Raw genomic sequence first — 17112 nt, 5'->3', positions numbered from 1 at the left:
GCTCAGTGGTAAAGAATCTGCCTGTCAATGCAGGAGACAAGGGTTCGACCCCTGGATTGGGGAGATTCCCTTGGAGAAGGAAATGGCAACCCATTCCAGTATTCTTGCCTGGAGAATCCCATGGACAGAGGAGCCTGATGGGCTACAACAGTCCGTGGGGTTGCCAAAGAGTCGGACATGACTGAGTAACGAAATAAACTGAACAACAACAACAGGAAACACGCCAGGGATCTTTTCAGTATGTGCTGGTTCTGCACGAGCACAGCTTCATAAATGGACTGGTTTCGGCTCTGCTGACAAAGAAATGCCCTTTGCGTAGATTTTGTCCATGACATGTGTTTTAACATATGGAAGGACAAAACGAGCTCCCGGCGCGTATGAACAGGATAGTGGTAGGCAAATGACCCTCTGGAGAAGCATGCAGTCTCTGTAATGGTGATGCATCTCTTCTGGATTTTCTGTCACGGTACTCCTAGAAAATTTATTAGGTAACAAATTAATCAGCTTGAACTTGTTAACACTGTCTGCAAGCACAGAGAAAACGTAGTCTTCAGATTCTTAGATGTGATCTTCAGATTCTTCCTTTTCAAGAAGTTGTTGTTCAAGTTCTCTGTGACTTAGAGTGCAGATGGGAGCGGCTGAGAATCACAGTGCGCCAACATTTTGTACCCTACTGACATTCTGATCATCTACATTCAGAAATCTCCTAAATTCCTTTTCTAAAGATATTTCCACATAATGCTTAAAACTATGCCCAGTGGACTAAGATGATCGTTAAGTGATAAAGAGTCGTCATATCCCAATGAAGGCACAGGTTTATCAAAGCTGATATTTACATTAAGAACCCAGACAATGAAATAATACTCAGTGCTAAAAACAAATCAGCTATCAAGAGGCGGAACGACATGGAGGTAACTTAAATGCATATTCCTAAGTGAAAGAGGTCCATCTGAAAATGCTACAATACAACAACAATATGACATTCTGTAAAAGGGCGAAGCTATGGGGAAAGTAAAAGAAGTCAGTGGTTGCCAAGGGTTGGTGGAGAGAGAGAGATGAAAAGGCAAGGCACAGAGGATCTTTAGGGCAGTGAAACTATTCTAGATGATGCTGTAATGGCAGATACATGTCACTACACATTTATCCAAACCCATAGAATGCACAACACTCAGAGTGATTCCTAATGTGAACTATGGACTCTGGGTGATAATGTGTCAGTAGAGGTTCATCACTTGCAGCAAATGTACCACGTCGGTGGTGGATGTTGGTAATAGGGAAGGGCATGTGCGGGGCAGGAGGGATATAGAAATTCTCTGCCCTTTCTGATCAATTTTCTGGGAATCTAAAGTTGTTCTAAAAGCCTGAAGTCTCTTAGAAAATCCAGTTATGACTATAACGATAACTCTTTACTATGCTGAGCCCATTTCCATTTCAGCCATGCACCTGTCAAGACAAAGAGTGGCTCAGGGTAGAAAAAGCCTAAGACTCGGATTCAGCACGTGAAAATCCTAGTTTTGTCTCACTTTGGGCAGTTACTGAGATTCTCTGTGTCTCTGCAGCCCCATCTCCAAACTGAGGGGACACTGTGTCTGTGAGGGTCTGTTTCAAGTATTACAGTCTGTATTTGGGCTTCCCTGGTGGCTCAGATGGTAAATAATCCGCCTGCAGTGCGGGAGTCCTGGGTTCCCTGGGCTGGGAAGATCCCCTGGAGGAGGGCATGGCAACCCACTCCAGTATTCCCACCTGGAGAACCCCCATGGACAGAGGAGCCTGACAGGCTGCAGTCCATGGGGTCACAGAGTCGGACATGACTAAGCGACTAAGCACAGCACAGTCTACGTTTAATTAGAAACAGAAGTCACTAGTATTAAGTGGCGGAGAAGGCAATGGCACCTCACTCCAGTACTCTTGCCTGGAGAATCCCATGGACAGAGGAGCCTGGTAGCCTACAGTCCATGGGGTCGCTAAGAGTCGGACACGACTGAGTGACTTCACTTTCACTTTTCACTTTCACGCATTGGCGAAGGCAATGGCAACCCACTCCAGTGTTCTTGCCTGGAGGATCCTAGGGGAGCCTGGTGGGCTGCTGTCTATGGGGTCGCACAGAGTCGGACACGACTGAAGCGACTTAGCAGCAGCAGTAGCAGTATTAAGCAGAGGATTTCCCAGTTAGTTTTTTTTTTTAACCCTTTGCCTCTTCCTAATTATATCAAAATAATGACAGTAATATTTTCTCAAGTAACTGGGAATTGTCCCTAATTTGTAAACTTCTAAGCATTAATGAAAGTCCAAAAAGTGACTCTGAAGCAATTTTTTTTTCCACTAATAGATCTATTCTTCAATAACAGAAATAGCTGAACTGCCTGTCTGCTAAGTGCAACAAATTATGGGGAAAATAACTGCTTAGGAAACCAGTTCACTTCATGTCTATTTTGACATTAGCGTCAATGCAGTTATATTAAGCTGGTTTGCTATTGATAGTAAACATTTTGAGAGACTTGGGTGGATAATTAGTTACATGAAACATACTTTGCTTTCCAAAATTCATTTTTCTGCTCCAACATCAGCACTCTCAGCACTCAAAAGAAGCAGAAAACATCTAGAACCACTTAGCAGATATGTAACTGGATGAAAATCTTCCATTATCTGGAGTTTGGTGGGTGGGTGCGGGGTGGGGTGGGGTGGTGGTGGTATACCAAAAATCTCCTAAATAGCTATCTAAGGCTCTCAGCCATTTGGTTGTTCTCTAAGTTGGGACAGAGTCAGATCTAAGAATACAAGAGACCTGGGTTCAATCCCTGGGTTGGGAAGATCCTCTGAAGGGGGAGATGGCAACCCCACTGCAATATTCTTGCCTGGGAAATCCCAGGGACAGAGGATACAGTTCATGGGATTGCAAAAGAATTGGAGACAGCTCAGTGACTAAACAATAACAATCTTCTAAATATATTTATAAAGATCCCACTGTAATGAAGCTATCTGGAGTAAGGATGGTTTGCTATTTTAAATATTCCTATATTTACCTAAAGTATACTAGTACATTTACCATTTATCAGGAGACCTTTGTCTTCAATTTTCCTTGGTAGGCTTGTGAGACAGAAATCTCACTGGCCAGCTAACTATCAAAGTCACTTCATTGTGAGGTAGCTCCTTAAGACTATAAAGTAAACAAATGTCTCTTTGCGACAGATTTGCAAAATCCTGTGCTATTGATATCAATCCCTGATCAGGGGTAGAGCACAGAGGCCGCTGTAACAGACTGAAGGCACAAGAAGGGAATGACAGGTGGTGTGAATTTGGGGAAAAGGTCTAACTTAAGAGCAAGAGAACCACGATCCAGAAAGGTGTGTTAAACAACCAGCCCAACAGCACTGCAAAATTCTTCTTTTGGTATCTATGCTAATAACTGGAAAAGACCCTGATGCTGGGAGAGACTGAGGGCAAGGAGAGAAGGGGGCGACAGAGGATGAGCTGGTTGGCTGGTATCACTGACTCAATGGACAAGAGTTTGCACAAACTCAAGGTGACGGTGAAGGACAGGGAAGCCTGGTGTGCTGTAGTTTGTCGGGTTACAGAGAGTTGGACGCAACTTAGCAACTGAACAACAACAACAACAATGCTAATAATTAGTAAACATTATAATAAAAGGAGGTCCTAGGGAGGGAGGTGGGAGGGGGGTTCATGTTTGGGATCGCATGTATACCCGTGGTGGATTCATGTCAATGTATGGCAAAACCAATGCAGTATTATAGAGTAAAATAAAGTAAAAATAAAAATTAAAAAAAATAAAATAAAATAACAGGAGGTCCTTTCTAGGGGATCTATTATTGCCCTTAGTAAAGGGGTTATCAAATTACAAAATACTTATTTTTCCCTTATAATATCATGTTGTCTGCTGTCTCTAGACTGTCCATCATGGAAGAACCTAGAGATCTGGGGTCTTAACTTTCTTATGCTGGTTTGCTTCTTTTCCTGTGCACAGCTATCATCTTTTAACGTCCTCTCTAGTTTGAAGGCTTTGTTCCCATTCTGTATACCAATAAAAGAAAAAGACTTAATAAAATTTGGGGTGAGAGTGAAGGAAGGGATATGGTTTTTCCAGTAAATCTGCCACCCACTTTTTTGGGTCAACTTTTAAAATTCAAGTATAATATACTCATAATAAAGTGTATAAATCTCAAGTGCAGAGGCAGTGAACTTTAAAAGCGAACACACCCTTGTAACACGCGTACCCCCCTGGGCCTCCTGGGGTCTCTCTTGGACTTGACCCAGGCCCTGCCAAGGACCCCTGCCCCCCCACCTGCTTGACTTCTAGCATCACAGATTAGGTTTGTGTGTTTTTGCATTTCATAAAGTGGGATCATATAGTATGTACTCGTCTGTGCCTGGCTGCTTTGATTCAGCATCGTTCCTGGGAAAGGCACTGACACTGTTGTGCCCAGCAGCTCTGGATTCTCTGTCTCCACCATAACAATGTCCAATCGTGTGACTTTTGACCAGACGTCACAATTGATGTCTTATCCGCTGCTGCTGCTGCTAAGTTGTTGTGCGACCCCATAGACAGCAGCCCACCAGGCTCCCCCGTCCCTGGAATTCTCCAGGCAAGAACAGTGGAGTGGGTTGCCATTGCCTTCTCCAATGCATGAAAGTGAAAAGTCAAAGGGAAGTCGCTCAGTCATGCCCAACTCTTAGTGACCCCATGGACTGCAGCCCACCAGGCTCCTCCGTCTATGGGATTTTCCAGGCAAGAGTACTGGAGTGGGGTGCCATGACTGTGTTATTTCCAGCTTGGGGCTATGGTGAGTAATGTTGTCATGAATATCCTTGACCATGTCTTTTGCAGCAGGTACATGTGTATTTCAGTTGGGTGGATATGCTGGATACACTCAAGTTTAGGAGATACCATGAAATAGGTTTCCAAAGTGGTTTTTCCAATTTACATTTCCCAGGATCAGTGTAACAGGGCTTCCTTTGTTTGTATCCTCACCAAAACTTGATATTGACAGTTTCTTTTTTTTTTCTTTTAATTTTAGCCATGTTGGTGGGCATCTATTCTCTTCTTTTAAATTTTTATTTGTGGATAAATGAATTATTTTTGATTCTGCCTGTCACAGATATTTTTAGAAACAAGAACCAGTACTTTTTGTTTTTCAGAAGTGAAAGAATGTGCTAGGCTTTTGCTCCAGAACTATGGACACAAAGACATTTTTATATAGTAGCACTATTCATTCAAGTATATAGCTTGCAGATAAATAGGGACAGATAATTTATTATCTATCATCTAGCCAGCCCACCAGTACTTGGAAACTCAAAACAGGAAGAGACATGTCAGGATGGGTGTTCTTGAAGGCAATGTGCTGGAGGCGGAGAGGCTCTTCAAAACTCTACTGAGGGCTGGAACAGAAATATTGATTATTTTGGTCTGTTTATTTTATGGGATTCATTAAAATGCTTCTTTAAATAGTAAGTTCCTACTGTATTTAAATATATATTTTTACTTATAATGAAGAGCCAAGACATGTTCTTTATTGTTATTTCTATTGCATAAAGAAAAGTATTCTTGTAAATATGTCCGTTCGTTTTGTATTATGTCATAAATTCATACTAATGAGAATTCATTATATATAAAGATAGGTTTCACTAGTAAAAAGTCTACATTACAGACTTTCTAAAAGAGAAATATAGTTTTATTACTTTCATGCAAAGAACAATTAGCGTGCTCAGAGGATGACGTACTCTGGTTAATTTCATTTTCTGGGAAATAATTTGGTTAACCAGAAGGCACACACAGACTCACACACACACCACACATCTATGGCAGTGAGGACACCAGGAGGAACAAACTTGACAAAAATCAATTATCTTGCGGTTTGTGACACTGGGTCTTGTGACTTCAGCACTGGAAGTATTCTGACTCATCTTAAATCGTCACTTATTTGGGTTACGGTTAAGCAAGACTTCTTTGATTTTCTTTGACAGAGTTGCCATTATAATTATTTGCCTTATTTATCTTTGGCTGGGCTGCGTCTTCGCTGTCGCACAGGCTTTTCTCTAGTTGTGGTGAGCAGAGGCTACCCTCCGCTTGTGAGGGGCGGGCTTCTCATTGCGGCGGCTCCTCTTGCTGGGGAGCAGCGGCTCGAGGGCCGTCGGCTTCAGCAGCTGTGGCTCCCGGGCCCTAGAGCGCCGTCTCAGCAGTTGCGGTGCGCGGGCTTAGTTGCTCCATGGCACGTGGGGTCTTCCTGGATCTGGTATCGAACCCATGCCTCCTGCACTGGCAGGTGGATTCTTTACTGGTGAGCCAGCAGGGAAGCCCAAAGACTTCCTTTAGCTATAAACTCTACAAGCAAGCCAATCTCCTATTATTCCTTTAGAATTAACGGAAAGATTAGAAAGGTTTAAGCGGCTTTGTAGAAAGCATATCCATTCTACAGAGTAAGACGTATAGATGACCATCACTAAATACTTGTTGGGTGAAGAAATAGATGTAAATGGATATTGAGGATACCTGGGAGTAGTGATTTTTTTTTTTTATTAAACATTAGCTTCCGTTATTTAAACATTTCTCCATGTTTGACTAACATATACTTTTTTGCTATTGATTCGTACCATTCAAACAAAAAGGATGTTGAATTAAGGTAAACTTTTGTATATTATTTGTAAAATAACAAATTATAAATCACTGGAAACAATAAAAAATTTTTCTTTATGATTCTTGATATTTTGACATAATATAAATACCTACTAAATACCTGTTAGGTTGCCAGTTGCTCTAAAGGGTGAAATGGTATTGCAAAAAGGAGCAGCTATGGACCTTCCTGTTTTAGGGAACTCCCTGTTTCTTGAAGTAACATCTCATTGCCAGGGAAAAACAAAACAGAACACTAGTGATTCATGTCCTTCACAAAGGTGATTCTTGTTAGAAGAGCGTTACTCTTGGATGGTGACAAGGAGCTGAACTATTACCCGAGTGACAACATACTGGCATTTTACAATGAGTTGTTATGAGCAATTTCACATCTCTCCTTCAAGAATTGAAAATTTTTTACTTCAAAGCAGCAGGGAGCTGCATGTATCCGTGAGCATGTGTAACAGGCAGCTTAAACTCAATAGCTCAAAACTAGCCCCAGAGCCCGTCCTCCACTCTCCCCAGGTTCTCGCGACAAGAGGCAACGGGCAACCCCGTTCTTTCAGCTGTTCAGGGCACATATCTGGGAATCATCTTTGGCTTCTCTCTCCCTCGTGTCTCACACCTAGGCCACTGGCACAGCCTCTCAACTTCGGTGGCATCTGCCCATCTCGTACCACGCCCACATCAGCCCTAGGTCAGTGGCCACCTCCGCCCACCTGGAGCACTTCAATAGCATCCTACTTGCTTCCCGCCCCCTGACAATCTCCTCTCCACAAAATAACTAGGGTATTTATCAAAACATGCGATTTGCAAGAAATATATCTAAAAAATACCAGCATGATTAAACTCTTAAAAAGCCTGACTTAACTCCAATTTCTCTAACCTAGGAATGAAACAGTATTTGTTTCTCTTCTTTGTCACATGCCTTATCATACTTTTTGCTTCCTTCTATTTATAGAAGACTCAACGTTAAGACGTCTTGAGTCTTAACTTTTGAGATGATATGGGGATTCAGGCCCTATTTATTATTTTTAAACTTACTATTTTTATATTGTGTACCTTTAGAAAGCATTATTCTTGATATTTAAACTTTCTTTTCAACATATTTCCCACAATTATTTAGACCTGATTCTGTGTTCAGCTGCTTCTAACGCTCATTGCTGGTCCTTTAATACTACAGAATTCCTGTGTTGGTTTTTTTTTTTTTTTTTTAGCATTTATTTATTTGGCTACACCCAGTCTTAGTGCAGTATGTGGGATCTAGTTGGGATCTATGTGGGATCAAACCTGGGCCCCGTGCATTGGGAGCACGGAATCTTAGCCACTGGGCCTCTAGGGAAGTCCCAAGTTTCCCATTCTCAAGGAATTTGATTCCTTTCTTAACTGGCTAGAATACTGACACATATATATGTATAAAGTGTATACATATTGAATTCAAAATTTAAGTGACATATATTTTTAAAGCCTCTGAATATCTGAAAATGCCTTTCTGTCAGTTTTGCACTTCGGCTGAGTAGAGAATTCCTGGGTCACAACTTTTCTCCCCCCAGATCCTGCAGACGCTCTCCACAGTCTTCTGGTGTTCAATACATGTAAGATGAATTTTTCTTTCTTGGATGACAGCTTAGTTTTTGTCTTCCTGTTTGCTCTTATATTTTCTTTGTTTTTGAAGTGTTAAATTCCGTGAGGCTGTCGTGAGGTGTTTATCTCTTTTCATTAACTTTGCCTGGCACTCAGTAAAGCTCTTTTGATCCATTGACTTAGGCCTGTCTTCAGCTCACACGTTTTTACTATTACTTGAATTATTGCTTATGTGTGATTTTTGGTGGCCTCTTTGGGAATACTGCTGGCTCATTCAGTATATATTTACTGGGCACTTACCATTAGCTAAGTACTGTTCTACTTGTTGGGAAGGCTCATGGCTCCATGTGTTAGCACTCTGCTCTGTTTTTATTGACCAGCTTTCTTAGGGTTTCTACCTCTACAGTATGGAATAACAATTCAAGTTTTCCATTCACGTTAGTAATTAGACTTCAGACTGGACTGAGTCTGTTCTTCCTCCTTTTAATGTAGATTTCAACCTTGGCATTGCATTTTTCATTTTCTTCGAGACCTTCCTTATGGCATTCAATTCCCTTATTATTCCTGCTTGCCTCTTGGCCAGATCCTTTTAAGATGTCTTATTTCACTCACTTCAGGCTTCTTTGAATTGTGAGAACACAAAACAGATGTTTTCTAAAAATCGTTGTTTTCTGAAGAAAATATTCTAGCCTGCTGACATCTTCTTCTTCTATATCTTATTACTTATTATTCTACCTCACTGCAGAATAATTTCATACATCTCATCTTATTTAATTTTTTTTTGTACTCTTATTCTTGGATGATGAGACGGCTGTTCAAAGCTGTTCGACAACAGGTTGGATAGATTCTCCACTTTGTTATTATTAGAGGTCTCCTTGAAGATTTTAGACTGGTATTAGCAGTTGAAGCAAAGCTGTACCACTAGCTCAAGAGCTCAGCAGGAAAGGAGTTGGAACCGTGGACAGTCGCAGCAGGAGAGCTTCATCTCCACATCATTTCTTATTTTGTTTGGAAAAACCATTGCAGTGGGGCCATTTGGCCTTTGTTTGATCTCGTCTTCAAGCCAAGGATAAGTTGGGGCTGGTCTGGCCCCTTTCCCAGGGTTATTGCCTTTCCAGCTTTCTGCTTGTCGCTCTCTGCCACCGTGTAAAACTCAGACCACCCATCCCCACTGCTCACAGCGCTGCTGCTGTCAGGCACTGCTACTTGTAGTGACAACGTGGAGGTCAAGAGATCGTCTTGACCTCCTAAGAAAATGAAAAATGCAATGCCAAAGTGGAAATCTACATTAAAAGTAGGAAGAACAGACTCAAGCCAGTCTTAAGTCTAATTACTTAAGTGAATGGAAAACTTTAATTATTATTCCATATGATCCCTTGGAGAAGGAAATGGCAACCCGCTCCAGTATTCTTGCCTGGAGAATCCCATGGATTCTGGTAAGCTACAGTCTATAGGGTTGCAAAGAGTCGAACATGACTGAGCAACTTCACATAGAGGTAAAACCCCTAAGGAAGCTGGTCAATAAAAACAGAGCAGAGAGCTAACATACAGAGCCTTCTGACCAGCTCTCAGGGTCTCTCTTCTCCTCCCCGTCTTTCCAAGTAAGAGATGTTAATGTGATTTGTGGTCTCACGGACTCACTTGCTAGTACTGCTGTTTCTTAGGAGTCTGAACTGTCTTTGGTACTATTTTCCACAGGGGTCACACTGCATTAAATTTAGCAAAAACTCTTCAAATCTTCTCGTACGTCATTAGCACTCTTCCCTATTACATGGGTTTTTTGGTTTACAGCCTTTTAGTTTTTTAATCTTTCTAATGGTCACCTGTCAAAGACTGAGTTCGATCCCTTTGCTCACAGAGCCTGGATGTCAGGACTGTATTTCTCGGTGGTGCTCAGTTAAGCTGTCCTCTTATGGCCATGCAGAGGCTACTGCAGCCTGGCGTGCTGCAGTCCATGGTGTCACAGAGTCGGACACGACTTGGTGACTGATGCCTCATGACAAGTCACTCGTGTGCTAAGAAGCAGTGATTAGCATTTTACTGCTCTCTGGAATTGCAGATGTTCCTTGACAGGACTGCCTCCATTTCTCCCTGCTGCACGCCCCCGTCCCCCACCCCCCACCCCCGCCAGCCCGCCAACTCTTTGCTCTCTGCGGTCGCCAGCCCGCCAACTCTTTGCTCTCTGCGGTCACCTTTGTCTACACATCTTTCCTCTTGGTTTGGCTGTTCTTCTATACAGATGACCATAAAAGCACAGAGATATCTATATAGATATGCAAGCCTGTCTGGTCCTAATCTTGCCCTTGAACTTGAGTCATAACTTAAAATCTTCAAGTATCATGCTCGACATTTCTCCATGGATGCCCCCGTAGTGTGAAAACATCAGAACAGCCAGAGCAAACATCTGCTTTCTCCACAAGCCTGTCCTTCTCAAGTGTTCCTTGTTTCTGTCCCCGAGGGCTCAAAAGCCTCACCATGCCCCTCTCCCCACGTGCCGTCAGGAACTCTCTGCAGTCCTACCTCCCTAGTCCCATCCTTTCCTCTTCATTCCAATTACCCTGGTTTGGGTGCCTATCACTTCCCACCTGAATAACTGAAGTGATGCTATGACCTGACTTCCTGCCTTCCACTTCTCTCTCCTCTGATATTATATCCCTTCATGGGCTTCCCAGGTGGCTCAGTAGTAAAGAATCTACCTGCCAATGCAGGAGACGCAGGTGACTCGGTTCGATCCCTGGTGTTAGGAAGATCCCCTGGAGGAGGAAATGGCAACCCACCCCAGTATTCCTGCCTGGAGAATCCCATGGACAGAGAAGCCTGGTGGGCTACAGTCCATGGGGTCGGTAAGAGTCAGACACAGCTGAGCATGAGCACAGGACTTAAATGATCATAAAACTTCTTTTTTTTTTTTAGGAAAATATTATTTATTTATTTGGCTGTGCCCAGTCTTAGATGTGATGTATGGAATCTTTAGTTGAGGCTTGTGGGAGCTAGTTCCCCAACCAGGAATCAAACCTGGGTCCCCTGCATTGGGAGCATGGAGTCTTAGCCATTGGACCACCAGGGAAGTCCTTGAAACTACATACAGAAGATAAAACCACAGCACTCCCTTTCTCAGTCACTTCCAAAATCCTCACTGACTACAAAAGGTAGGCAGCATGGATCACCTTCTTTCCAGTTTTCTCTCCACTACCCCCTACACACAGGCCCACCCCGAAGCTGTGAATTCTACAGTCACGCTGGAGTTTGCCATTCTCCAAACAGCTTTGTGTTAAAGTCTTTGTCCTCTTCTCATTGGTTCCTCCTATCTTGACCAGAGCTACCCAAGCTGCCTTTAGTATGTGAACATTTGTTACTGGTCTGTGATAAAATAGGTCACATAAATTGATAAGTAATCATTTAGAAATTTATATGACAATTTGACAAAGTAATTTTAGGTTTGTTGAACCTCATATTTAGTAATATGGGCTTGGATTTTGTATGCTGGTTTTTTATCATTTTTTATCATTTTTTCACTAACATTTCTATTATATAAAGTATTAATCTGTTAAAAGGAAAAGAGGATTGAAGAACAAGGTAGCCTTTGTGAGGAGTTACTGGAAACAATCAACCGGGCTATTGCAGAAATAAGCTTCTTTGCGTGCATTCTAAGTCGCTTCAGTCGGATCCACTAAACTGGTTACTAGGATGTGAGAGAAACACGAACATAAAGGTATTATTTTCCCAATTAACATGTGTGAAGGACTGGTCTTAAAAAAAAAAAGTATTAATTTGTGATCAATTGGATAAAAAATAAAACCTGGCCGCTCTCCACAGAAAGTTTGAGAGGCGCTGGTCAAAACCATCTTTCCACCAGCATCCTTAGAAGAGCTGCCAATTGAAACCATACTCATCCTTCACAGTCCAGCTCAAATGACACTTCCTCTGTGAGCTCTTCCTTAACTGCCCAGCCTAGAAGTTGCTCACACAGCTGTCTCCAGAACCACAGCACTTAGTTAAAAACTTTCTGAAGCTTTACCAATTGTGTGTTCTCTTACAGCTACATGAATCTTCTTCACCAGGTTGGGTGTTGAGGTCAAGAACCATTATGCAAAATAGATGTTCAGTCCCCTGGGTGAAACATAGTTATTATAGATTAAATAAAGTGAATGGGGAAATGCCTTCCATTCTTTGCCTACTGCAAAGCGGGGGCTCTGAATAAAGTTCCTGACCAGGCAGCCACCCGCCTCCCAGCCTGAAAGCCTTCTGCATGTCACACTGAGTGGTACCCTGCCCGTGGCTGGCCCCCAGCTCACACCTGGGCTCACACAGTGTCAGCCCTTTCTCTGTGCTGTGCCTTCCCCTGGGCATTGTTTTCACCCTGGTCTGTCTAGCAAATACTCGTCTGTCCTTCAAGACTCGGGTCATGGATCCTTTCCTTCAAAATCTATCCTAAGAGTTCCCTCATGGTCCAGTGGTTAAGAAGCCACCTGCCAGTGCAGAGGACCCAGGTGCTATCCCAGGTCCGAGAAGATCCCCCATGCTTCGGGGCAACCAAGCCCGTGTGCCACAACTACTGAGCCCAAGCACCCTGGAGCCCATGCTCCGCAACGAGAAGACGCTGCAGTGAGAAGCCTGTGCGCCACAACCAAAGCAGCGCCCACTCACCGCAACTAGAGAAAGCCCACGTGCAGCAACAAAGACCCAGCAGAGCCGAAAGTTACAGAAACAGATAAAATGTGAAATTCCTCCCTGAATCTTTCTCCTCTGGGCATCCACTGCGTTCTCTTCCTTGCTCTCCCCAGGCTCTTACATATTAAACAGAAATGATCTGTGCAGGTGCCTGTCCTCCCCCCGCCTCTCGGCTAATACCTTTGTTGAGTACAGAGATAATATCTTATTAATCTTTGTGCTCTCAGTGCCAAGCAGAGCGCACATCAGTGTTCAGAAACACTATTTATCTGAACAATATGCCCATTTTGAACCAAAGAAGGAAAAATAAAGAAGATAACTGATGGTCCACGGAGATATCATGCCTCGCAAAACAAATCAGAGAAAGGCTAATTTAGTTGAGCCTGAGAATGAAATTACGGATAGCTGACTAGGAAAAAAATGCTAGAGAGAAGATAGGATTAAACTCAGTGGCTTTTTGTAGAAATGGATATTTTGTTTTGTTAGGGAAAGCTGGAATCAGAGATTCAGATTCTGAACTGAGTATAACTAGAGTTATTGCAGATTCTACTATTCTAACAAGGAAACTCTTGCTATTGATTCGTAAAAGGTTCAATCGCCAGGACGCTATGATATCCCATGAGGAAGCCAGTCAAGAAGCAAGAGGAGGTCCCTGGTGAAAGATGCCTTAACATGTGGAAGAGGCATCAACTTGGGGCAAGACATTCCCTTTGCTCAGATATTGGTCCAGCCTCCTGGAATCAATGCGTGGGCTTCAAGCTGTGCTTTGCAAAGTTACCCCAAAGGGAGATTTGCTAGTTCCTGGCCAGACTTTGTGCTGTTCACCAAGGAAACACCCGTGGTTACTGGGATTCCACAATAACCCCAAGACAGTTGCATGGTATGAGTCAATCAGAACCACGTGGGACTGGCAGGAGATGCCCCAAAGGGGACCAAATCCAGGCCTCCTTGCTTTGGTTGCACACTGCGGATCCATATGCCACAGCAGGCCCTGTCTATCTTTGGCCAGAAGCTATTTTCAACCGCCACTAGGGTTCCAAACTGACGACCAGAAAGCCCATTTAACAACTTGGTGGATTAAAAAAAAAAAAAAAATTCCCTAAGGGAAACACTTGAAAATATTTTAAGAAGTCACCGCTGTAGATCTGACTTTTCTTCCTTTGATCTTGTAAATAGAACATTTATCTTAAAGGATTGATGTGAAATTAAATGCAATAATGTTTATAAAAATAACCATAGCATGGTGCCCAATGAATACCAATCAACACATTAACCAGAAGGGAATTCTGATTCCTTCAGTTAAAAACATATTCTTGATTTGCTTCCTGGAACTGTGACTCTTCCAGTGGCCCTTTTGTTCACAGGGTAAAACCCAGTGTCGCCATGCTCTCAGGGCATCCAGGGCTGGACCACCATCTGGTCCTCACAACGTGGCCCGTCTTCTCCCACCACGCACACAGCCTTCTCAGTCACACTGAATTCCGTGCTCCTCTCTGAGCTCACTGTGCTCTCCCAGGCCTCAGTGCACTTGTACGTCCCGCGTCCCATGTCAGAAATGTCCTGACCCCTCAACCAGCTGGAAAATCCCTCAGGATCTTTCGAGGGTGAGCTCAAGCATCTCCTCTCCCGTAAAGCCGACTCTCACGCACCCCACCAGGTTCTTCTCTGCAGAGCGCCGTGCACGCTCTTCTCTGCAGGTCTTAGGGAACCGCTTGCTTGTCTTCTTTAAGGTCCTTCTTTGACAGAAAGGGCTGCATTTTGTTTCCCTGTCCCATCAATAGCTTAAGAAATGAACAAACGACGTGACCATACCCCCTCTTCATTCTAGGTGCCAGCACCATTTGGCATCATCCTCATCTTCCGGAAATCCCTCCTTTCGGCTCTTATTCACCTACTGCCTGGCCGGGGAGCTTAGAGCCCCTCAGAAGCTGCCCTCATTGCCCAGGGCAGTGAGCATTTGTTAAGTGGAAGGGAATTCAATCATTTGGCGTCACCTTGTTCCAGTAGAGGTGGGGTGCTCACAGGTCTAGATAAGGGAAATCAGAAGTCTGATGCTTTTGAAGTCACCAGTCAAACTGCTGCTTCCTGGCCAGGAGGAAAGCTGAGGTCAAATATTTTTACTAAAATTCAACTACGACAGCCACGGAGTGACCCACAGATTTTATGCAGACATTTTGGCATTAGTTAATTTTTCCTGACCGTCTGGCTAGGATACAGATACATTTCTCCAGTGGTTCTGGGGTGAGTCTAATTGGGTGCCCAGATTATTTCCTTGGTTCGTTCATGTTGATTACCTGTAAATTATCCAGGATAATTCGGAGGGAGTGCACCTGTCGTCGAACAGCCCCTGAGAACCTTTCATAGGTGGCAGCATCATATTCACTCATTTGGATCTCCTTTAGCCTAAAATTGGAGGGTGAAAAAGACAACAGCTGAGAGCAAGTACCCGTGGATCTTTTACTGACAGTCATCTACTGCTAGAAATAGCCAACTTCCTAGTAACAAGGTTTGCCTTTGAGGAGAAAAAGCAAGAAATCGGAGAGAACAAATGCATGGACACCGGGGGGCAGGGGGTGGGGTGGGAGAGACTGGGAGGCTGGGGTTGATGCGTGCAGACCACTGAGCGCTGTGGTTGCTCAGTCGCTAAGTCCTGTCTGAGTCCCGTGAATAGAGCCTGCCCACCAGGCTCCTGTCCACGGGACTTCCCAGGTAAGAATACTGGAGTGGGCTGCCTTCCCTTCTCTTCCCAGCCCAGGGATCAAATCCGCATCTCCTGCGTCGGCAGGCAGACTCTTTACTGCTGAGCCACCAGGGAAGCCTGTACGCTAATGATGAAAGTGAAAGTCGTCGGTCGTGTCCGACTCTTTGTGACCCCATGGACTGTATAGTCCATGGAATTCTCCAGGCCAGAATACCGGAGTGGGTAGTCTTTCCCTTCTCCAGGGGATCTTCCCAACCCAGGGATCAAACCCAGGTCTCCCGCATTGCAGGCAGATTCTTTACCAGCTGAGCCCCAAGGGAAGCCCAGGAATACTGGAGTGGGTAGCCTATCCCTTCTTCAGCAGATTTTCCTGACCCAGGAATGGAACCAGGGTCTCCTGCATTGCAAGCGGATTCTTTACCAACTGAGCTATCAGGGAATATATAAAATGGACAACTGATAGGAACATACTGTACACCACAGGGAACTCTACTTGATGCACTGTGGAGTCCTAAGTAGGAGGGAGATCCAAAAGGGAGGGGATACATGTATATGTGTGGCTGACTGAGTTTGCTGTGCAGTAGAAGCTAACATGGATGTGAGAGTTGGACTATAAAGAAAGCTGAGCGCCAAAGAATTGATGCTTTTGAACTGTGGTGTTGGAGAAGACTCTTGAGAGTCCCTTGGACTGCAAGGAGATCCAACCAGTCCATCCTAAAGGAGATCAGTCCTGAATGTTCATTGGAAGGACTGATGCTGAAGCTGAAGCTCCAATACTTTGGCCACCTGATGTGAAGAGTTGACTCATTGGAAAAGACCCTGTTGCTGGGAAAGACTGAAGGCAGGAGGAGAAGGGGACGACAGAGGATGAGATGGTTGGATGGCATCACTGACTTGATGGACATGAGTTTGAGCAAGCTCTGGGAGTTGGTGATAGACAGGGGGCCTGGCGTGCTACAGTCCACGGGGTCGCAAAGAGTCGGACATGACTGAGCGACTGAACTGAACTGAACCGAGAAGCTAACACAACATTGTAAAGCAATCATACTTCAATACAAATTAATTAATAAAAAATAACAATTAAAAACTACAGAAAACCAGCTAGTTCAAGTAAAAAGAAATAAAGGAAAGGCAAGAAGTGATGTCTCCAGCTAATGTTTCAAAAGGGAGGAATGTGTGTGTAGTGATGTGCTAGAAAAGGGTTAACAAGTTGCCCTGCAGGGGCAAAGCAGCCCAGATTTGTAGTGTTTGTTGATGCCTGTGTAACTGATTTTATCAACAGAGAGGCCCCTGAATTAGAAAGCGCCAGTGTGCGTCGGCTGTGTAGCACACCACTATTGCATCCCAGATGTGTGTCCGTGATGTTGGCAGATGGTCAGCTCCTGTGGCAGGTTCCTAGAGAGATCCCATGGGATGCTTTTTAAGACCAAGGACATATATTTTTGGTTGACCAAGATAACAGCTCCTGCCCAGAGACTGTCAATAAAAAGGTTGCTTCGTAAAACAGGAGTTTTCTGAAATTGCCGACTGT

At 43.9% G+C, this 17112-nt stretch overlaps 1 protein-coding gene across 1 annotated transcript in view; it reads right to left on the bottom strand.

The window, feature by feature from the left end:
- The window catches only part of VWA8 (von Willebrand factor A domain containing 8), a 376045-nt gene that overhangs the window by 27661 nt on the left and 331272 nt on the right, over window positions 1-17112 (bottom strand). The window contains exon 40 of the mRNA XM_018056795.1: window positions 15175-15283. Within this exon, the coding sequence (XP_017912284.1) occupies window positions 15175-15283 (109 nt within the window). The remainder of the gene's footprint in view (window positions 1-15174; window positions 15284-17112) is intronic.

The sequence above is a fragment of the Capra hircus genome, chromosome 12 (genome assembly GCF_001704415.2).
Source record: "Capra hircus breed San Clemente chromosome 12, ASM170441v1, whole genome shotgun sequence".
NCBI lineage: Eukaryota > Metazoa > Chordata > Mammalia > Artiodactyla > Bovidae > Capra > Capra hircus.
This window is presented reverse-complemented; position numbering and strand designations above follow the sequence as displayed.